Below are 24077 nucleotides of genomic sequence, written 5' to 3'. Positions count from 1 at the left end.
TGTTTTTCAATATTTTAGTTGATGGGACTGTCACTAGCTAAACATATGTGGAATCATACATGTGGAAACATCAAGATTCATAGATGAACATCCAGAAATGCTAACTACTACATTAGTAATTCATTAAAAGGTGAACAAGCAAGTACATACCATACCTGTAAACCCAGTATATAAACCAGTGTCTTGTTTGTGATAGAAAAGTGGCCTAATACTTGTGTCACCTGCACTCTTGGAATGGAGGAATAAAATGGTACAAACAGAGCAAACACAGGACCCAAGCTGCAAAAAGGAAGATACAGATGGTTAATAAGAATGATAGTAGCAACAGTAATGTAAAACAATCAAGTGTAATTAATCTTAAGTACATAACAATCAAAATGTAATACCATCTTGCAAAAAAAGGTCTTCCTTGGGAACCAGTGATCAGATAATGTGTGGCATTCAGGACAATAGATTCATTAGCAAGTAAGAACAGGTGACAAAAAGTATCTTATTTCCAAATGTTTAGGACTGGAGGCAGCAGAGAAGGCAATGTATTTAGTCTAATAGCAGGCTGTTTCTATAAAATACAGCACACAAAAAGATCAGCAGTAGTCTTCTGCATCAGAGCAAAACCTCTTCAATTCAAATGGATAAATATAAGGATTATAGCTTTCCCAAAAGGTTATAGAAACCACTTCACTTATGAAGTTAAGCTCCTAATATTTACCCAGGCTTAAGCTGTTACAGGATTGTCAGCAGACCAAGATGTGAGTATCGACAGTTCCATTTAACTTCCCTTTGCCGTTGACTTCCATGGCCCTACAAATAACTTTCTTTAGGGTCCTCACCTTAACCACAGTAAGTTTATTACGTTTCCAAAACCTCATTGGAAGCAGTGTCATAGAATTTAAGACTCAAGCACCTTTTACAACGACCAGATACCTAGACTGAACTTGTGAACATAAACTAGTGCATTTCATCCATATACCCAGATACAAAGCCTGTGTTCCTCATGATAAAACACCCAGAAAACGAAACCATTTATTAAAACCAGGAGAGGCTGCAGCAGAACCAATGCCAAAGGCATGCATATGGGAGACTCTAGAAGAAAAACACTTCCTAGGATGGAGAAGGGCAAGCAAAAATGGTCACTTCAGGTGGACACGACCTGCTCCACCAGCAGAGCTGCAGTGATGGTGACCTCCAGGCAGCAAACTGCAGGCAGCAGGCAGGGAGAGGCTCACATCTACCCCAGCTGAATCCTTGCTCATGGTTCTGTGCTGTCTGGTGTCCGACAGGCGTGGGATGCTGCACGGCGTAACTTTTCACTGCTCACCGGCTTATCAAAACTTTCAAGAGTTGCAGTTTCCACAGGCCTTTACATGAAAGGGATCTTATTATATGTGAATTATCAGCAGGAATTGTGCAACGGCACAAACCAAGACGTAAATAACTTGAAATTTTTGCTCAAAAATAAATTTCCCTTCTGGAGGAGCTACTGATAGGAGTAATACCATGTGAAATGATGGTCTGAATAATAAAGCATTTCCTGAATAACTGCCAAATGCAACACCCACAGCTATAAAAAAACCCTTCAAATATTATTTTTACTCATTTAGTGGGCTGTTGCCTAAGAGCGTTTTGTTATCATTTTGTTTGTTACATTTGAAGTTTACTTGCTGAAAAGCTTCCTCTCTGAGGACTTATGTACAGTTTATTTATAGAAACATTTTTAGTACCATCCGTTTAATACAGTCAGATGCACTTGAAAGTATAGAGAACATTAACTAAGGAACTACTGAAAAATGTTCAATTTTGCATATAATCCTTCTTACACAAACAAAACCCCACCCACCTGTATAAAGACACACAACACATTCTTAAAACAAATCATAATTAAGTTGTAGGATTTGATAGGCACAGCTGTAAGAGCGCCACATGCAAAAATAATTCCTCATTAGAAGTGCTTCCATTGTAGACGATATTCACTGAAGTAAATTAGGTTTTGTAAGTGAAGAGAGAAGAAAAAACAAAGACAAAATACCTCTTCCTTTCTTTGAAAAGTAATTTTAAATGATTTCTTTCTACTTTTACTAAATGACCTGAGGGAGTACCAAAACTGTGGCATGCTTTTTAGGTTTTATTCCTCCTGTGATGAATAGCGACTCAGACACCGATTTCACATGCAAGAGTGCACTCGATAAGATGGGAAAGTACAAAAAGGAAATCCCCACGACTGCAAGTATGTTTTAAAAAGAGATGAGAGAATGTTGAAAGGTTCCTTAAATGTCAATATTCATCACAAACGTCAACAGAGACTATAGAAAGCACCACCCCAGTCCAGGGTAGTAATCCATGTAATCCAAAGCTCAGTGTCTGATGCTGCTCAGTACCTGACCATCTAGAGGACCAGAGGAAACCCAGTGATGGACTTTTTCTCCTAAAACAGCAAGTTTGTAGGCACCACAGACGTATGCCTCCAAAGACATCAGGTTTTGGTTTTTTAAACAGAGTTCACATCTAGCATAAACAGGTATTACACAAATACTGACTCCGGCATCTTTTTTTAGAATTTCAAAACTAACGCCCTTCAAAATATTTTGTGAAACTCATTTGTACAGGTGACTCCACTGTGTGAAAATTTATTCCAATTAATTTTAAACTTTCACCCTCAACTTCCATTATATAATTCTGTACTTTTATTTTGCAAATTTCAATTAATCTTTTCTGCTGCCTTCAGAACTTTCTGTACATTACTCATGCCTTGTTTCAGATTATCTATATGGAAACACTGCTTACCTACGGCAGGTCTATCAGAGAAGTTATCTACATAACAATACTAGAATATGACTGATGTAGTAAGGGACAAGAAACTGATCGCAAAGGAATATATGGACCCACTGCCTGGTGGAGAAATGGACCTAGTGTCAAAGGACATGAAAAAAGCCAAGGTACTTGATGCCCTTTTGGCCTCAACTTTCACTGGTTAGTTTTGCCCTCAGACCTCCCAGTTTCCTGAGCCTCCTGTGGGACTGAAGCAACACCTGCTGTAGAGGAAGACAGTTAGGAAGCTCTTGAGCCCAACTGGCCACACAGGAGTCAACAGGACCAGATGGGATGTACCTCAGGGTGCTGAGGGAGATGGCTGATGTTACTGTCACTGAAACATTGTGATGATCAGGGCAGGTTCCTGATGACTGGAAAAATGCAAATGTCATACCCATCTTCAAAGAGGGCAAGAAGAGGATTCAGGTAGCTACAAGCCTCACCTCTGTCCCTAGGAAAGTTACAGAGCAGGTCTCCTAGAAGCCACTGTCAGCCACATGATGGACAAGGCGATTGCTAACATCCCATATGGATTTACCAAGGGTGACTCTGGTGCTGTGGACAAGGAAGGGGAAGGCACCGAATGCTACACATTCTGACTTTAGGATGGCCTTTGACTCGGTCTCCTCTTGAGTCCCTGAAGAAAAACTGGGGAGAGATGGACTGAATAAGCAGATTTGAGGGAAACTGGCTGCACTGCTGGACTCAAAGGGTTCTGACCAGCAGTAAAAAGTCCAAGCAGCAGCCAGTTACTAACAGCTTCCCTCGGGGATCCACACTGGGGCCAACACGATTTATTGTCTTTATCAACAACCTGGATGATGGGCAGTGTGCTCTCAGCAAGCTGGTGAATAACATCAAATCGGAGGGAACAGCCAATACTTTGGAGAGCAGGACCACATTCAGATATTCCTTGATAGGCTGGAGAAATGGGCTAACAGGAACCGTACAGAATTCAACAACAGCAACTGCAGAGTCTTCCACCTGCGTTCAAATAATGCTGTGCAATGGCATAGACTGGCTAGAAAACAGATTTGCAGACAAAGAGCTGGGGAATTCTTTGAATATTAATCAGCAGTTCATCCTTGCAGGAAAGGTCAATTGCATACACAGCCGCATTATCAAGTGTGTAGTCACCAGGCCAAAAGAAGTGATTGCTCAGCACTTCTGAGCCTGAACACAAATTATTGTGTCTACTTTTGGGCTCCTCTCTTTGAGAGGCATTCATACACTGCAGCAAGTCCAGCTGAGGGTAATGATGGTCCAGTACTGTACCAGGTTTCCCATAGCTAGAACCCCATCCTCAGAGATACAGCCTGAGCACACAGCCCCAAGTAACCTGTTCTTGTTGGATGTGCTTTGAACCCAGGGTTGAGCTAGATGACTGCCACAGGTCCTGTCTAACATAAGCTATTCTGTTCTTCTGTGAATAATCAAAGCCTTGTTCCTGAAGCTCACAATCACTGGAGGGATTTCTGTTCCCGTGTTTCACTAGACAGGTACAAACATCCATCCATGTACTGTCAATAAAAGGACTTGTTCTTAACTATTTTAGTTATGTTAATTAATTGGTAACATACAGTCAGATTCAACATGTACCAGTGGAAAACACACTCTTATTGAAGGACTACTAAAATTCCCTCTTTTCCTTCATTTCTCTCTCTTCCTCTTGTTTTTGCTTTTTCCCTCATCCCTTTTAATTTCCTTTCCTCTCCTCTCCCCTATTTCCCTTCCTTTTCCAGAGGCTTTCATCCTGGCCCGGGCATCAGGAACACTCTTTCAAGTGCCATGATTAACTTCTACTAGAAACTTGAGATGTCTGTATGCAAAGAAGGGCCATAGACACAAACACACACTGACTCTAAACTGAGTTTATGACCACTTAATGTTTGGGAAGTTAATTTCAGTCATGTGGGTTACAGAACAAAATTTTCAAATAAACCAGAAAACTCTAAAACCTGAAAGATAAAATTCTAGAGTTTGAACACTCTATATGGAAACCATGTCCATCCCAAAGGTGAACTGTAATAGCAGGCTCTACATCAATTATATCCTCATTTCAAAGAGCATGTTAACTTCCAACATTTGCAGTGAAAAAAGAACACAGCAGACCAGAGAGTAACATTCTACATTGTATGAAGCGATGAGATTGGTTTTGTACAGAGAAAAAAAAACCCAAACAACTTGAAGAAACAATAACCTTAAAAAAAATAAACCAGAGATGTAGAAAGTTCTGGCAGAGAAGAAAGAATCAGGGGCAAACACTTCTTGTAAGAGAAATACTCCACTTAGATTTTAAAAGGGTGAACACTAAATGTAGATCAAAATAATATATTTTAACATCAGTAAATATATGCACAAAATACAGAAAAAATAGTTCTAAAGACGTATGAACAAACTGGTAGAAAGCAAATTTTATTTCTGCAAAATGCCTGCTGTTGTCAATTCAAGTTCCATGGCATTAAGCATGCAGAAAAACCCTGCTATTTTGTTCAGAGTGACTCACTACACTTACTAATTGCGGTGCTGTATTTTTCTTCATTTAAGTTCTTCATAAAAAACATTAACCTGACAAACTCACAACCATGTATTTATTTTTTTTTAGGGACTAAAAATACCAGTTAGAAAAGCAGCTGCAGATAATACAGAGCATGTAAACAACGTACTTGTAATTCAAGTTTTTAAGTTACTTCAGTGCTCTGTGTTCTACAGGCTGTTCAGACACTGCCATATTACACCTAAGGTGTCAGCCTTTATTCTGAAAATGTTAAACATTCTCAATAACAACCCTTAAAATTAGGTAACTCCCTGGAATATGACTACCCCTGATAGTTGGGATCCTCTGCCTGGTGGAGCCCAGGACTCAAAGGAACCATCTATTCCACCCAACCATTGCTCTACACACCAGTGGGACAGCCCAGCGCCTGAGGCCTCTAAATACAGCATTAGGATACATTACCAAATACTCATGTATCTAACTGCCATTATTCCACAGGAATGCAGGAAGAAAGTGGGGAAAAAACCCCAAGAAAAAATCTGAAGATTTTGTACATTTTGAAGGGACAAAAAAGGTTACTCCTATCGACGGATATCTCAGCATAATCACTGCAACATTGGGTTCATTAAAATACGCAACCAACCTAACGCTTTACAATCCACTCATGAAGACATGTCAGACACCTACCTCTCCTAAAAAATCCTTTATTTCTTTAATGCCAAGACTACCTAACAATCTGTTTTGTAAACTGCTCAGCTCTATCATAAACCAGTTTTCAGGTTCCTCTCCCTTCCTATTGGTGAGCTAATCCACACTTTTCCTTTTCTGCTGGCTACAATCTTTCTCCCAGTTTCAGTTTTAATTTAGTCATCATTAATAAAATGATAACATATGTAATCATTACTCTTTAGCTTTTCCTAAAAAGGCCTGTTAATCCTATCTCCCCTCAACCTTTGTCATGCAAAGCTGATTTACGGTACCTGACCATTTCTATTCTAACAGCCTGCTGCAATGTACAATATAAAATTTCTTCAGTTAGGCATTCACTCAGGCAAGCAATTGCTACATACCATCAAAGGATTATTTAGCTTACAGCACTATGAAGATATTTTTTTATTTTTTTTTTTAAAACGAGGCCCCTGTCCTTCACTTAATATATGATTAGCATGCTGCCATTCGTGTGAAGGCCAAAGACAGATGAAGCCAATGGAGTGGCACAGGAATGGCTGGCCAAATCCTGTGCCACAAATAAGTACGGTATCACAGGGAAAACTGTTTATCCGTAACTGGTAAGTCACTAACGTCAACTAGGCGTTACAAAGTTAGTTACTCATGCTTACCCACTGACAGCTGCTGCTCTGCATCAGATGTCTGCAGCCAGTGATTGACGGTGACAGCTTATCAGTTAGCTTTGCTTTTATGACTGATCACATTAACCGAACCAGAGCTTGAGTTCAGCAGGAGAGAGAAGCTTGCATCTTTCTAAAAGGAAGGGGCTCCCACTGAATCCCATACTTGGCTAAATCTGGAACAGAAACTGGAGCTAGGCAGTAGACAAATGAAGGCACAAGGCAATGCTGAAGGGGTTTAGATGGCAGAGTATTTTGTTGAGGATGTACAACTCAAGAACTGTACTGAAATTTTTGTTGTCCCAAGTTCATCTAAGCTTGGGTGATTAATTTCTTCTTCTTCATCTACATAAACCTAACACATTTTATCTGGCCTCTGCAGAGTTACCGTGACTCACTGGTGAGTCATCGTTTACTGTTCCTCTAATTGAAGTCACTTGAGAAAACATGTCTGTCCACAAAAAAAGACAGGATTCAGCTACAGGTTAGTTCTAGACACCTCATCTATCTCCCAGAAAACAAAAGGAGTTAGTTTTGCAAGGAAAGGCAGTTTTGCAGTTAAGATACAGGCTGGCTGGATTAATTTTCTGGTTGATCCATAAACACCCTGTGTAACTCAGAAGAAATTTCTTACCCTGGGTAGTAGCTGTCTAGTATTGTAAAGCTAAAACCAGTACCATTTGTAAGCTGCTCAAATAGATTAAGGACTAAGCAAGTAGACAGAAAATAAATCATCACAGGCATCATAACATACTGGTCAAAATATTAACTGCACTGCTTTGATGTCATCATCCCTGAAAGTAATAAATTAGTATATTAATTTGCATGTTACTCTCTTTGCGTGCCAACAGCAAAACAGTAAGCTTTTGCACACAAATGATAAAACCAAACATACATCACACTTTTTGATACGCACCATTTCTTGGTTTAAATGTTCAAACCCCGGGACAGTTAAACAGATATTGGAGAAACAGCAGCTGTATAAGAACAGACAACAAAGAGCTAGAAGGATAAATAGCGAGTAAATGAATGCAACTGGTATTATTTAGCTCAAGCAATTAATATCACATCATGCTAGACTGGACTGGTGGCTAATACATCAGTGTGACTCAAAGAGTACCATCTAGTAATGTATCTTAATCAAAGGCAGGCAGCATTTTATCAGAGCAGGAAACACATATTCCCATCACTTTATGATGGTAAGACTATTTTGAAATAACATTTCATTTAATGTGAAGCTGTGGTACTAATGTCAGCCCTTGAGCATACATGCCTGTGTATATCAGTATTTCCCATTTCTACTACATATTTTTGTTGCTGGACAGGAAACCATGCTGAAGTATTACTTTGTGTACAAACCAAACAAATTCCCTTTGCAATTTCCCTTTAAACAGTCTTTAATTCTCATTACTTCATTTAAACAGATTTTACTCTGTGATGAAGCTGAATAATTAAAATATGATTCAAAAACAAGAACAGAAAATATCCAGAATAAGACCAGCAAATTCTCCCAAAGACTTTCTTAATCTGGTGTTAGAAGATAAATGCCCCATAAAAACCGAGGAGCTGAGAGCCCTTCATTGAGTCTTTCAGCTCCCTGACATCTAAGCAGAATCAAGCCATGTCTGCATTGGGAGTTCAACTCCAGAAAAACCAGCATATAGTGCCAACCAAACGCTCCAAATAGGCACAAAAGTAAGCCCACAAGGCTCTATTTCATTCTGCTACAGCAGAAACATTTAGTAAAGTTTAACTTTGCCATTAGATCTGCATTTACTATAGGCTTTCTGATGAGATGGATATGTTAGTTGAGATTTTGTCTCTGCACACCTCCAACACCGCAATGTCAGCAAATGCTTGTGCCATGAACACAGCCCTAAGGCTTCCAAAGAGGCATTCCACCCTCTACATGGGTTGGACCCACCAAAAATAGCATCATCTTGCCTACTTGCTAGTTCTTTCAAATCAGGCCACTAAATGAGGTCACTTTAAAGATAAATAGTCCTTTGCAGTCACGAACTAACAGTATGAGTTTTTGGGGGAAATCCCAGGTAACTCTCAACCACAGCCTGTAACAGCAAATGACAGGATTTTCCATCTATCTCTGATCTCCAAAACCTTCTTAACAAACACACAATTTAACTCTTACATCAATGCTCTTTACCCAGAAAAAAGGTTATTCCAGGTTAACAATGGGTTACCTCAGAATTTGACATGCCATCCCTTTCTACTCCCTAGTCACCCATTCTTATCAGTATCATTTCAGGGAAATCAGATTTGTGTTTTAGAAGCTTTTATCTTTCATGTATTTATCTTACATGTGTATTATTGTTACTATTATCCTTGCTCAAAATGCACTCAGCATCTTACAAAGGCACATACCCTCATTAATCTCTCAAACCACCACAGTTCTTCAACTCCCTCACATATTTTCAAAGGGCATTTCTGTAAAGCCTCATCATTATGATATCAAAACAGTGCTGGGAATGTACACGGGCTGTTGAGATGTCTGCTTATACACCACATCTCAGTATGCCTCAGTACTGAGGTTTTCTTGTGCTGTGTCAGATCTGATCAGTAAGCAGCAGTTTTAAAGCATGTACTGATCATACATCTCTTTGCTACAAACTATAGTTAAGTTATTTTTAAATGCAAATGGCATATAAAGTTTTTCACTCAAACCTCTGGGTAAAGTTTCTTCCATGAAAGTCAGTAATGTGTAATTTCAGGGGGGAGGCAGGCGGGTTGTTTCTAATTACTCTCTTCGAACAGACTAATTGTAAAAGGATTAAACATAGATGCTTTCACATCCCCTAAAACAGTAGGCTGCAAATCAAGACCAGCGTACCAACAAGGGTTTTTTTTAAGCACTTGAAAAAGCTTACCCCTCCCACAAAAGACACTCACGTAATCACTCTTGAAAACAATGTGCACGGGTAAGCTTTTGCACTCAAGCCATCCTGCCAATGCCCTTAACTGCTCAGAGGATCCAAGAAGCTACAGATATGTAAGTACAGAGAAGAATGAACTCTTTTTTCCCCCCGCTGAACAGCAGCAAACAATTCCAGAAATATTATTTCTCTTTTTTTGCATTATACTGGCTATTTTCATGGCGTAGGTAGGATAAATAATCTTTGGATGGGAGAGACAAGGCTTGAGGAAGAAATTTGTGATAATTTGTGTTCACATATTAATATGCTGCCAGTTAATTTTTATTAAAAGGATCTCTTGACCCACAGCATCAACAAGTTATTTCAAGTCCTTTCTTATAATACAGCCCTTTGACAATCACATGGAAACATTTGATAGTGCATTAGTTTAGACAATTTTTTTAGCAATAGTATTTATACTAATGCAGGAGTAACTACTGTACCAGTAGAAAGGGAAGCGTTACAGTTCTTAAGTAATGCACTGAACCCTGCAGAATACTTTAATAGTAGGAGAGAGCCTTAAAAAACCCGTACTATGGTCGTGAATGCACAGCTTGCTCTATCTATCACACGCACTCCTTGGCTATGAAACAGCTTTTATTGTCAGCTCAAAAACTCCTCAGCCACTCTCCTCACATCTAAATTTTGCAACAATATTTTAATAATTCAGAGTTTTATGAGCTAATTCCTCTTTTACCTTCTGACATGCATGTCTTTCAAAGTTTTTAGAAGGAATTATTTTCTGAATTGGAATCACCAAACATCTTTCTCCTTATTACTGATCTTCATGCCACAAAGCTAAGAAAAATTACAAGTGATATGATTTTAATGCATCTTTCCAATTAAACATTTTTCCCATTTTTCCTATTATACTGGCAAAACAAGACAGACTGTTCAACAGATGATAACTCAACTATCATTTATCTTAAAAAACAGAGACTGCACGCATGCCTTTCAGCACAGAATACAAGAGGTCTATCTAACATTTTCATGGCTCCTCCTGAAGAAACAAGGGAACTGAAAATTTACCTGGCAATTAGTCTTTAAGAGCTCAAATCTTACCCCTTTCTGTTCAAAAGATTGAGGAGTATGTGTACATATAATGAATATTAAATTTAAGCTAGCATTCTGAAGTTGTAATCCCTAAAATTAAAGACTGTACCTGTACAGGTCCCATACCACCCTGGGGGAAAAAAAAAAAAATCATATAAAAGGTGTGCACGTTTTCTAGGACTAAAACCCAAATAGTTGTTTGACCCCTTTTTTCTTCTGCTTGCAGGAATGTAATTGTCAGTGGCTCAGATTTTTATTTTCTGTATTTGTTATAGTTTAGGCTCTCTCTTTTTTACATTTAGTATACTTAGGCAAGTAAACTGAAGGGAGGTTAATCATCTCAGCATCAGCATGGCTCTTCACATGCATCTTTGGCAGAGATGACTTATGTTAGATAGTTCTCCCACTTTTCATAGGATAGATCCCGTTTGGAAAGAGATATCCAACAGATAAGAGCACCACATGTACACTTCAAGTGACTTCCACTTTTTCTTTAACTAGTTAGGCCACATTTCCACTTAACTTTTTTATTTTCCATTTTGCTCACTGTAGCTTCCCTTATTTTTGAGCACCAAATGTAACTGTCATACAACTTTGCAAAATCTATAATAACAGATAAAAGCAGGACCATAAAGATCCCACACTGCGTGCATCTGCAAATTCTGTTAAGCACTTAAAAGAATATTTTAATTCTTTATAGCTGTCATTATGACAATTTCATTCATAAAATGTATACTTGGGATTCTCTGACATGTGGCTTACAAATTCGGCTTTAGTACAACAACAGATTTGGGTCTACACCAAGGAAGCACTAGCCTGGAAACTCTCACCAAAATTAGCTGTGGGTTGTGACCTGAGGATTCGGTCTTCAGGTCATTATGCCTACTCATTGTCATTTAGGACACGAAGCTCAGCAGCTTTTGAAAAAACCTAAATTAACAGAATGCAGTAGAAGCATATGAGTGTTATAGTATTAGAAAGAAACAGGAAGCCTGAGGACACGCCTGTGTCTTGCCTCAGCTTTTATTAAACCACGTGTAATGCGTAAGCTGCCAGATAACACACACCTATATATATATATGTATCTTAGGTATATGTTCTTTCTGTATCAACAGAGTTCTATTATGCAACTTAGCATGCACACCTTTTAACATACATAAATGTATGACTAGTTGAATCAAGCCTTTTTCTCAAACAGAGAAAACACTCTACAATGAAGATCGCTTGCATGATAAATTAGAAATTCAAACAGAAAACAATTGATTTCAGAGATTAAGGAAAAAATTAAACCTACATAGCCAGAGCACTGCCTATTTCCCATCTTCTGCTGTTTTTAAACTCTATAAGATTTACACAGCTTACAGCTATAGAGGACTGTAAGCTCAGGAAATCGTCAGGTCAGGCACTGCAGGGAAAAAGAAGTCTCTTTCCAGACCATTCCTTTTAAATAATTTATACTCTCTATGTATACATAAACATTATTCCCCAATACCATTTGTTAACAAAATACTGTCCACCTCAAAGTGATTAAACCACACTATGTATACAGTCAGGAGAGATCTTACTGGTGATCTGCCATGCCTTTCCAAAAATTTAATTAGTGTCCCTCTTAAATTAGCTACTGGATGGATGGGCCATGAATTCATCTCCAAAGAATGAAAATTATTGAGACAGATAGATGACACATTAGATTACAATACACAGTTAAAACCTTCTGCGTGTTCCCGGTTCTGCTGGAAAAACAAATGGTGCTTGTTCATCAAAAGCAGGAGATGAGAGAACAAGAAGAGAACTCATGTGGCATACGGAGAGAGCTTCACATCACTGCTTGCACCTAATCCAAACCCGTGTAATCTAAGGTTGCAACACTGCAATTGCTGGCTCATAGCTTAACTCTGTACTTGTTAATAGTTGAATGTATGTAACATTACAGCACTACACATAAAGCTCATCATACATGAAAATCTCTATGAACCAGGGCTTTGGATTATGTAGTACTTCCAGACTGGAGCTACCACTCTGTCCATCAGATACCCTTTGCAGTGGGGACTCTGCCCTGAGCTGGGCTCTTGTGTACTGCAGTATAAAGGTAAAATGAATGAATAATGCTAGTCAACCGTTTTCACAGAAAACCAATCTCCTAGAACAGTTTGCTTTCCTTCTTTGATGAGATTACAAAATTGGCTTAGAAAGGCACCTGCACAGATCTCAGACATGTTAGATTTTGTAAACAGCTTCACGCAGTCCTGTGATTTCCCCCTCCCCCCCAAGTGGATACTATTGCTGTAAAATGTCAAGAACGCACACAGAATAGACTAGAAGTTGCCTAGCTAACATTTCTCATAAAGTAATTGGCTAAAGAGAAACTTCTCTTCCATCGGTGGTCAGAAAGGAAATACAATGCTAGGACTTGGAGAACGGCAAGTGAGAGAACACTAAAGAACAATGTGCACTGGTTGCAAGCCTGGGCATAATATTAAAATTAATTTTAAACTCTCCCAGGCATAAGGTCCTCCAAGGCAGAAGCAGAGAGCAATGGCGATGTCCCTAGACTGGAGATACCCTAGGGCACAGTGAGTCTGAGAAGTACTCTGGGATCACAGTGAACTAACTTCACAAGCTCTCGGTACAATGTTACACAACTCTATCTCAGGTATCTCATCAACTGAGCAGAAAAAGCAAGGACGTAGCAGGAAGCATGCTTTCAGGTACACTGATACCAAGAGGTATCTGGAACCCCATCTCTAGTGTGGAACTAAGCTGGGGTTAGAACAGGTGTCACAGGACTACTCTGCCTTGTGGTGAGACATTTGAGAAGTTCACCTTGAATCACCAAAAGGCTCAACAAAAACAGCAACTGAAAATTAATTTAAGGGAAATTTAGAAAAAGAAGAGACACCCACATTTTTTAATAGGGAGGTTGCCTGATCAAAAATTACAGTACAAATGGCTAATTTGCTTTCTCTACAGTTATCCAAATCAAGACCAAACAGCATTTTAGAAAATACACTTTAAATAAAAAGTTAGTGGAATCCACACACAAATAACTAAAATAACAACATAATCTGGATTATAAAGGAAGTCACATTAAATGATTAAGTGTCTGTGTCACTGAGTATTATGTGTCTGCAGAATCAGAAAACATAAAAGCCTGCACAACCTGCTTTATAATACAGATACAAGGACAGGAATTTTAAATACTTTATGCCTTATTTTGCATGTACCTATATGCAAAAAATGTTTTCTGAAATTATTGAATTGGTAAGGTAAATTAACGTTATCTTTCTTTCAGGTATATATTTCAAAATATATCATTAATAAACTCAGAAAGCCACTGGGCAGGGTTATTTAATCCAACAACCTATATGAGCAAAAATTTTGGTAGTGATTTTAGAGGGTAGCTTCAATGATGCACCTGGATTTGAGACAGTAAGTACATGGCTGTGTTCTCATTAGGTATTCAGCCACATAGCTCATTAAATTCAAGTCCACCTAGTCTGAGGTTTGCAGCAGTAAGGAGACAACATTCTCCATTTTTCCTCCAAGAATGCAAAACACATAGAAAGTACACAAAATGGGCCTGCTGCTGTTCTTCCAGATACAGCATATGACATCCTCCACAGAATGTATGTATAGTAAGCTGATCACTATTGATTGCTGCCAAGAAATAAATGGCAACCTGACACAAGGAATAGGATTTAAAAAATAATAATCTTGTCTTACTTGGTAGTCTAGACATCTTTTAGGAAGAAAGGTTTTTTTTTTAAATGCAGCCCTGTTCAAGTGAAATACCTGCTGAGGTGAATACAGAGTTCATCCAACAACAACAAGAGCTCAGATGTACAAAGGAGTTACTGTAGCTCAGGTGATACACGCTAAGTTGTCAGATGGTAGCAACTTTATCATCTGTTTGGGCCCCAAACCAGATACAGTATCTCAATGTGTTGTTTTTTCTTAAATTAAAAAAAATTACATATATTCAGGTAATATAGCACCTAGACACCAACAGTGGCTGCTCAGAAACGGCCATAAATACCTACGTATAGAGAAAATATTAATACTCATCTAGAGTATTATAAGATGTGCTCCTTACATAAACAACAAAAATATTTTTTGGCTAACAGAGGATCAAAAAGAACACTTCCCACACACAAGGCTGACTCCCACAGCAGACAGAAAAGCCTCCTGACATCCTCTGTCAAAGAGCACAGTTTAGCTGATGCACACACTACCCCGGAAAGCCTGTGAGCTGTGGTCCTCCAACTTTCTTCTCGCCTGTTTGGAGGCAGCTTGTCTCCCACTGAGCTGCTCCCCATGTATACCCATAGTGGTACAATGGATACCATATCAATATGCAACGGATAAACAAACTCTCAGCGAGGGCGCCTTCTCAATATAGCCATGGTTTTATGCAAGTTTGAACATCCTATTTTGAGCAACAGTAAGTTCTAGATTAATGTATTACATTAAAGATCCAACTTTACAGCACAAAATTAGGTAACATGCAAATTCTACTCTTAATGTAAAAAAAAAAAAAAAATCACTGAAATTACAGATTTTTCCTAAACCAAAGTTAAACATGTTTGTATAATAGATATTCTACATTTTACATTTACAGAAAGACATATGAATGGATGTGACAATTATGCACATAAGGAACCAAAACTATTACAACTTTGCAATGAAAATAAAATTATGCAGTTAATATGCTGCATCTAGTTACTGCTGTTTATCATAAATCTTACATTATTGTTCCTTATATATGCTTAAGAAATTATTTTTCCTAAATTTCAAGGAAGAGATGAGTAGAAGATAGATGTCATGCTGGGAGTGTGAGCAGGTAATCAGAAGCATTTAAGAAACAAAATACCCCAGTGACTTTTACCTAGGTGCCTACACAAACCCACACTATTTTCTGCAAAAAGCAGTCTGTTACACTTACGTAAAACAAGAGCCATCCTATGTGCTTCTACAAAGGAAAATATGAAACAGGAGGAAAGTATACTAGAACTATCCTCAGGACAATAACTGATTAATACCACTGTATTAACCAATCATCAAACACACTAAGATACTGTAAACGACACAGAATAAAACTAATATAAAAGTACAGACATTCTTAAATCTGCACTACAGTTGGAGTTGCTATTTAAGAGTTTAATTCCCTTATTCAAACCACAAAACTCCCAATTCAGATTTGACTTCCATCCCTGAACGCAGTATTCCCACCTCTTGACCCAAGGTACCTACCTCACGGGTATCTAAGAATCAGAACACTGTACATCTATCAGTCAGAAATCACTCACCTGTCTTTCCTACTGCCTGTGCAACACAGCAAACATAGACTTAATATACTATCTGGATGCTAAATTTCTTCCTTAAATATAAGTAATATAACTCATTTACGTATTCTAATACACATCATCCACTATCCACAGGTTTACTGTTTAAAGAGAACCTTATGCACCCCTGCTGACCTAGCCAGCAGTCTGACCAGCCTGGCTTATGATACAGCATGTGTTGCAGGTACATTAATTGTGGAAAAACCAAAAGTAGGACAATCTCCTCAAAACATGAAAGAAGATACTAACCTTTTAATGCTTTCACAGGTTAATACAAGGATAATAGATACTTTTTAAAACGTGCAGCTTAAAAGTCTTAAAACTGAGAGGTATTTCCCAGAAAGTCTTTTTTAAGGTACAACAGGCTACAGCTGTTTATAAATAGCATGCGTTGAAAGGCAGATCCTCAGAAATAACCTAGACGCTTTAATTAAAGGTACCCAACAGACTTAAAACTCAGGTTACAACAGCTTTTATCTCCAGATAGTATTCTGCATTAAAGCAGAAGCAATCTTGCTTTGACTGCTGTTTTAATCCACAAACAGCCTCTAAAAGGCACCATTTTGCAGAACAGCTGCTTGAGGAGTAACATTAGAAGCCCCATCCTTTCTGACATTTATGCTCACACTATGCAACTGTCAGGTAACAATACACCTAAGAATTATTTTGCACTGGAAGCAATATCAACAGGATAGGGTCTGTTCTGTTTCTGAAATTCTGCTGGATAATTTTTTGTATTTTTAAGTCCCCCAAATCACTGCCACTTTGCAGCTCTGCCATGCTACTTCTGACTGTGCAGGTTAAAGAAGTTGTAAAACCTACTAAATTGACAATGTGTAAAATATTCCAGCTCGGTTACCTCTCTTTTGCAGCACCACTAAAGAGTGACTAAAGTAGCAGTCTTAAAAATTTATGCATGTAACAATATCTGAATTAGATTCCAAAAGCCAATTCTTAAAACTAGTATTAAGTAAGCTGAATTACTATAATGCCAATATGATAATTCTGAAAAAAATTAAGTTTCTCTAAACAAGTTAAACCATCACAACTTGAATTGTTAGCAACAAAAATTAACAAATTAAAAATTTTAAAAAAAATCCCTACATATTTACTGAAACACATTTAAAAGATTTTGCCTGCTTGTCTGATCCTTGAGGAGTTCATATGATCCCTTATCATGTGTTTCTTCAGACTCCTTTGTCCCCTCGGATTTCTTTAAACAGTCTTCCATCTCCTGATCACCTATGAACTTCACTTTCCAAATACATTACAGCCCTGGTTTATTATTTTGCCAAGTCTGATTTTTTTCAAAGAGAAGGAAAGAGATCAAAACAGAAAAGCCAGAGCCATCTTTTTGTTTGTTTGTTTTTGGAAGGAGGCTTGAAAAGTATTTCACCATAAAGAAGTTTCATTTCAGTTTTTTACAGTCTTGCTTTTTGCAACAGACGTTGGCTGTTCTTACGCACAAGAAGTTTGTATTTATTACAAAATGTTCCCTTTTGTGGTTTTTTTTCATGTTAGGCCTATGGATCTTCCTGCAACAACCACGGTTACAGAAATGGACACCTTCACAGCTTCTCAGACAAACAGTTCCACCTGTGACTTATATGAGCACAAAGACACAGCACGGATACTACTGCCTGTCTTCTACAGCTCCATCTTAATTCTTGGGGTGCTTGGAAACGCCATTGCCCTCACCGTCATTTTTAAAAACAGAAAGAAGATCAACTCCACTACCCTCTATTCAACAAATCTCGTCTTCTCTGATCTCCTGTTCTGTATTGCCTTGCCTACAAGGATAGCCTACTATGCCCTGGGATTTCACTGGCCATTTGGAGAAGCATTATGTCGAATAACTGCTCTCATGTTCTATATCAACACCTATGCGGGTGTAAACTTCATGACATGTTTGAGCATTGACAGGTTTTTTGCTGTTGTCCACCCCTTCCGATACAAGATCAGAAGGATTAAGTATGCCAAGGGCATTTGTGTCTTTATCTGGTTTCTTGTATTTAGTCAAACTTTCCCATTACTTATACAACCCATGTCACAGGAAGAAAAAGAAAGGACTACGTGTATGGAATATCCAAACTTCGAAAAAATTGCACATCTACCGTTTATACTTCTTGCTGCCTGTTTAGTAGGGTACCTTGTTCCCCTGGGGATTATACTATTTTGTTACTCTCAAATTAGTTGCAAACTTTTTCAAACGGCCAAGGAAAATCCACTGACTGAAAAATCAGGGATAAACAAAAAAGCCATCAATACAATCATATTTGTAATTATAGTATTCATCATCTGCTTTACCCCTTATCATGTTGCAATCATACAGCACATGATTAAGAAGCTTCAGAATGAACCCTTGTGCACAGAAAAGAAAATTTTCCAGAAGTCACTCCATTATACCGTGTTTCTGATGAATTTTAACTGCTGCCTAGATCCTTTCATCTATTTCTTTGCATGCAAAGGATACAAGAGAACCGTAATGAAAATACTGAGACGACAAGTGAGTGTATCAATTTCAAGTGCTGTCAGGTCACACCATGAAGAAAGCTCACGTGACATAGGAGAAACACAAATGATGGCACTTGCAAAATCTTCCAATGGAAAGCTACCTGAGAAATGAAGACTGTAGTACACTGCAGTGGAGCAAATTTAAAAATCCTGGGTCCACAGTAAACACTCTTAGTGCTCCCTGTACAGCAGCTTAAGTAAGATTCTGTTTCTCAGGAAATCAAGGAGTGATGCTGGACTGAAAAAGAATTGTCATAGGACAGCAGGAAAACTCAGCATTATAATTTCCTCGCTGTATCGTTTTGACCGATCTCATTATTTTTTCCAGGAAATATACACCAGTGTGAATGTTCCAATTCCATATGGCACATATGTATGCCTGGATGTTACTAACTCAAGCAAAGACTTGATTCACAGTTTGGGTGTCTGAGAAAGGATTAAACAAAAATAGCCCACAATTCAGACTGACAATAACCAGAATATCTGAACATTGCAAGACCTCTAGCTGTGCTCCAATTACAGCAATGGTTTTGTTAGTCAAGTCACACAAGCAGAGGAAATCAGACTTTGAGATAAAATGGACAATCTCTGTGCACGTTTGACTATCACAAGTGCCTAGTTTATAGCCCTTTGGAGGTGAAACTGCATTTTTAGTATTTGGAGCACAAATGTCTTATTGGACAATTCACATACATAACATTGTCAAATGTAATAGATCAAAAGTTAATGAACTGCTTGGTTCTCCCCAACACTGAGTATCTCCTGTATGTTAAATCACTCATCTTTGCAAGGTGTATTATCTCTTTACTCCTTTTCCTAAAGGAGAACTTTTCTTTCTAGTGTGTATTGTAAAAGAGTATTTACTCTAGTTGTACATGAATAATTTATAAACACAAAAAATAAGTTGAAGTATGAGACTGTGATATGAAAATTGCACTGTTTCAGTTAAAAGAGCAGTGATACAGGGTTCTTCAGAACTTCTGCTGAAGTCAAACATGGACATGAGACAAATGGTTTAGAAACATGAATAAGTATTCACAGTTGAAGCCACCAAAACCTGCATTAATGGGTTAATTCTGATGGTGAGATGGCTAGCTCTTTTTAAGTGCTGTTTACCTGAGAGAGCAATAAATGGGAACAGCAGGCCTGGCTGGGAAAGAACAAGCTTTCCCACCACGCCTTCATAAAGCATATCTGGGATCCCTTTGGGCACACTGAAGTTGGGCCAGCAGAGACCAAATGACTTAAACACATCCTGCTGGCATCAGCTCAATACCAGTTGAGCATCCAGGATGCAAGCCCTGGGTTCCTGCTGTCATGCCCTTCCGTCCTGTGTCAGTTTCCTTCCCTACTTTATTCCTGGCCCCCCTGTCTTTTCTTTTGTCTTCTATCTTATTAATATGCCTTCACCCGCCAACACAACTTGGTAATTGCACCGTAAGTTTGTGATGGAAAAGGAAAATTAAAGAGTGCTGATAATTGCTGGTAAAAGCTATGCCAGATGTCAGAATAAATGTTATTTATTGCAGCTGTATCTCTCTGGCACTGAGGTTGTACTGGAAGTCAAAAAAACATAGTTACATTTGTCATCTTTGCAATTCCTTCCTTCCTCACATGTTGACCTCCACCTACCTGCAAGCATAGAAGGGTCATATCTGAACATAAGTACGGAAACATTAAATTAGCAATTACTTTCTTATGGGAAAGAAAATGCAAAAGACCTTTTATTTCATACCACTTAGTTTGTCAAAATTGAGTTTTTAATTACAAAAGACACTATGCAGCTACAGGAAAACGGAGTAAGAGAAAGAATTAACAGAAGAAGTTCTACTTAATTCTGTATACTATAGTAGTTCTGTTCTTGTCAGCTTTTTTAATAAACTAATTTAAATATTATTTAAGAATTTGTTCCTATCGAAGTAAACAAATGGTAACCTGACAAAACCACAGACAGACCACTCGTGAATACCTAGAAACTGTAAAAATAAAATATATGTATTATTAACATTAAACCAGTACAAGCTGATTTTATTTTACTAACATCTGGGTTTTAATTTTTGCTATGCATTTAATCTAACTGTGATTATAAAACCTTAAAGGCAAGAAGTCTTTTTTTATGCTTGTCTGTAAAATATAACTCAAATATGTATTACAGCACCACATAATGCAGATACCTATTCTCTTTTAAGTGGAAACAAAGTGAAGATCTATATGGATAATCTCTCTCTACCGACATTTTCTTATGTTAGCAATTCTGCTATTGAACAAATTTAGACTTAAGTTTCTAAATCACCTCAACATTCTCAAACAGCTAACTTTACATCAAAATACTGCTTTTGCTCTAATAAGCCTTAGAGCATTGGTCCAGTTAGATACAGGTTTGAGAAAAGCTGGGGTTTTTCTCCTTATTTTAGTATTTCTCAAATGCTGAAGAAACAAGTAAAATGAAAACCTTTAAAAGCTAAGATAAGCTCAGCTTCCTGGCAAGAGCCCTAAGGGCACAGACACAGAAAGTGACAATTTATAGCTGTGGCAGCTGATGCCACTGCTTCCCCTTCACTACTCATCAGCACGCACTCACAGCTCACACACACGTATCAATGAGGAGCCTCTCTTCTGTGTGCTTATCTGAAACTGCCAAAAGTAGCGGCAGTGGTTTCAGTCGGCCTGGGACACAGCATTGAAGTAATTTAGAGAGCATCTGTCCTATTTCTTCTACCAGCTGTGCTGTGGGGTTGGTAGCCATCACCAGTCAGTAACAAGCTGCTGCATAGGAGCAAGGGAAAGCAGTAATACTGAAAACTTACAGCTCAAACAACTGGTTTTCTTCAGGATGCCCTTATCCATTTACCCTGCTGGTACTCTTGCCCCAGTATTGTCTGCTGGAGTATTTTTACCTATACCAGTTACCTATAGCAGCACACCTCAAGTCCCTCTCCTCCTGCATGTTGCACAGACATGAATAAAGGGGGTAAAAGCCATACCTGGCATCTCTTCTCCTCTCCAATACTAAGTATATTAATGGATGTGTCTGTCTGAAAAGACACCAGCATGCCATGCCATGCAACATGTGGCTGAAGCAGTAATGAGCTTTGTAAAAGGAAATTAGCTTTTGCTTAGGCAAAAGCTGTTGATACATTCTAGGAAGTACCCCCATCTACATGAAAGGCTGGGAAATGGTCATCAGATCTGGAGCTCACTCACCCTTTTCACTTAAAAATAAAGCAGCTGATGAGTAGCAACAGGTTCATATGGCTTGCTCATTATGAGGATCTGACTTAGGTTCTTTGGGGAAACTGGGCCTCTGTTTGGAGGGTGAAGTCCAGTCAGGATCTTAAAACCTGTGTTCATGACAAAACAATAGGATATCTTTTAACTCTACACTTCAGAGTGTAGGGCTAGGGCAATTGCTAAGAAGACTCCAAGTAGACTATATGTCCACTGCTGACATCAAATCTTAGCTGGTAGGGAATGTGACAGACCACATAGAAATAAAAATTACAAGGGGGGCCAAATGGTACATTTTGGCTGTCCCTGTCCAAGTCCAGAAAAGAAAGTTGTACAGACACCTGTTGTTGAACACATTACCAAGTGAAAATGCATCATGTGAAAAATCCCAACACACATGCATTTTCATCAAAAGAGCCTATAGTTCCTTCACCTTTTGGTGAGAATGCAAAACTAAGGACTACTAATGCAAGTGCTCAAATGGGTTCCCTCAGCCACCTTGGGCTTGAGGATATTGAAGCCTAACTGAATGTGTGGAGATAACACAATTTCCTGTGGCTTACATCCCAGTGGAAAAGGACAGGTATTCCCCAAGGCACTGCTGCCTGACTCTTTTGGCTGTGGCCCTGAAAGCTGCGCCGATGAGGAACCTGTTGGCAACATGGTCATCTCCTAGCAAAAGACAGTAACAGCAAGTGTCCAAAGTGGTCAACATGCTACCACAAATAACACGATACCTGAAGACTGTTAATGACTCCTCCTGAAGCAGCAAGCTTCATCAAGTATCAAGAAAAACATGGAAGGTTCTGGTTTTTTTTAAAAGGATGTTTCATTGAAGACTAACATTGTTCTGAAAGTCAAAAGCTTTTAGGTAAGCAAGGAATGAACAGACTCCAAGAAAATTATGAGGCAGCCTGCAACATAAGAAAAATAAATAAGGTGGAGCTGAAGAGAAGGAGAAGAGAAGCTTTGCTTTATACAACCAGTTTTGGAGGAACTGAAAAACAGTGACTGTCTCTTCCATCTTCATGTCTGTGGTACAGAGCAGGGGAAGAACTTAAGACAAACCAAGGTTTGTATCTTAGCAGTATCCCACTGTGCTGGCTCAATACAGGCAAGGTCAACAGTCACCAAGAATCACTAGAAAAACATCAAATTCATTGGAGTGAAATATTTCCTAATACAGTCTTGGCTAAGCTACAGCCTGCAGGCTAAGGCTATTGCACCAAAATAATTCAGCCAAGCTGCAATCCTTTTTGGAAGAAAAATAGGGGAAATGCTGTTTGTGTAGTAAATGCTCAGACATATTTCCTCCATTTTTTTCCCCTCAGAATACTCTCTTGGCTTCCTGCAACATCTAACTTTGGACTTCCTGAGGTATATGGCTCATCTTTGCACCATCATCTGGTCCCTTTTTGAACTCCAATCAAATGTCTGTGCCTGCAGCATCTTGCAGCAAGAAGTTCCACAGACAAACTACCCATGTTGTCTGGAGCCATTTTCGCTTGTGACACCTGTTAGTTTCATTTGAAGTTCCCTGCTTCTTGTATTAGAAATGAGTGAACACAGCCACTCTGTTTACCCTTCCCACATTACTTGTGATTTTACAGACCTGCATCAAATCCCCTTCCTTCAAGTCATCTAGTCACTTCTCCGAACAGTCAGATCAAAGTTTTTTACCACTTCACCCAAACTACAGAGGAAGGGAAGAAGGCAAGCGCAAAGAAAGAATGGAAATCCAACTGTGTTCAAGCTGGGTGGCAGAAGAGAACAGGGTATCTCTGTACACAGGGAGACCAGTGTACTGATCCCCTTTTCCTACCACAGTAGGGTACAGGGAAGTCTCAAAAGTAGGATCTTCCCCCACAACTGCCAAATTTGGATAACCTTGCTCATACGCATTAAATAAAGAACAAAACCTCAATGGGCTGGAAAAATGGGCTCACAGGAACCTCATGAAGTTCAAGTGCAAAGTCTGGCATCCAAGATGGTATAAACCCAAACAATCTTACAGGCTGGGCACCACCTGGTTAGAAAAGAAGCTGGAAAAAAAGGTCTGGGCTCCTGGTGGACAACAAGTTAGAGAGGAGTCGGTAGTGTGACCTCAAGGCCAAATATGTATAGGACTGTGTTCAAAAGAACATGGAGGAAAGGAACCCCCTCTGTTCAGCTCTTGTGAGATCATACTTATGAGTCCTGTACCCAGTTTTGGGCTTCCCAGTACAAGAAAGATACTGACATACTGGAACAGGTTCCACCAGGCAGCAGGCCACCAAAAATGATGAAGGGGCTTGCAGCACATGCTACAGGAGGAGAGGCTGAGAGAGCTGAGATGGTTCAGCCTGGAAAGGGAAGA

At 38.8% G+C, this 24077-nt stretch overlaps 2 protein-coding genes across 2 annotated transcripts in view; one reads left to right on the top strand and one right to left on the bottom strand.

Moving 5' to 3' along the window:
- The window catches only part of UBAC2 (UBA domain containing 2), a 101124-nt gene that overhangs the window by 32849 nt on the left and 44198 nt on the right, over positions 1 to 24077 (bottom strand). Inside the window, 1 exon segment of the mRNA XM_056327380.1 lies at positions 156 to 279. Within this exon segment, the coding sequence (XP_056183355.1) occupies positions 156 to 279 (124 nt within the window).
- Positions 9523 to 20524, top strand: GPR183 (G protein-coupled receptor 183). The gene is made up of 2 exons (XM_056327378.1): positions 9523 to 9661; positions 17501 to 20524. Exons 1-2 carry the CDS (start codon positions 9621 to 9623, stop codon positions 18603 to 18605), a joined length of 1146 nt encoding a protein of 381 aa, XP_056183353.1. The 5' UTR covers positions 9523 to 9620; the 3' UTR covers positions 18606 to 20524.

This window comes from Falco biarmicus, chromosome 2 (assembly GCF_023638135.1).
Source record: "Falco biarmicus isolate bFalBia1 chromosome 2, bFalBia1.pri, whole genome shotgun sequence".
NCBI classification, from domain to species: Eukaryota; Metazoa; Chordata; class Aves; order Falconiformes; family Falconidae; genus Falco; species Falco biarmicus.
Note: the sequence above shows the minus strand (reverse complement) of the source record. Positions and strands in the feature narration are given on the sequence as shown.

Coding starts and splice junctions, on each gene's coding strand:
- GPR183 (XM_056327378.1), top strand. CDS start 9,621: ATGCCCTTAACTGCTCAGAGGATCCAAGAAGCTACAGATAT. Junction 9,662..17,500: donor ATCCAAGAAGCTACAGATAT/GTAAGTACAGAG, acceptor TTTTCATGTTAG/GCCTATGGATCTTCCTGCAA.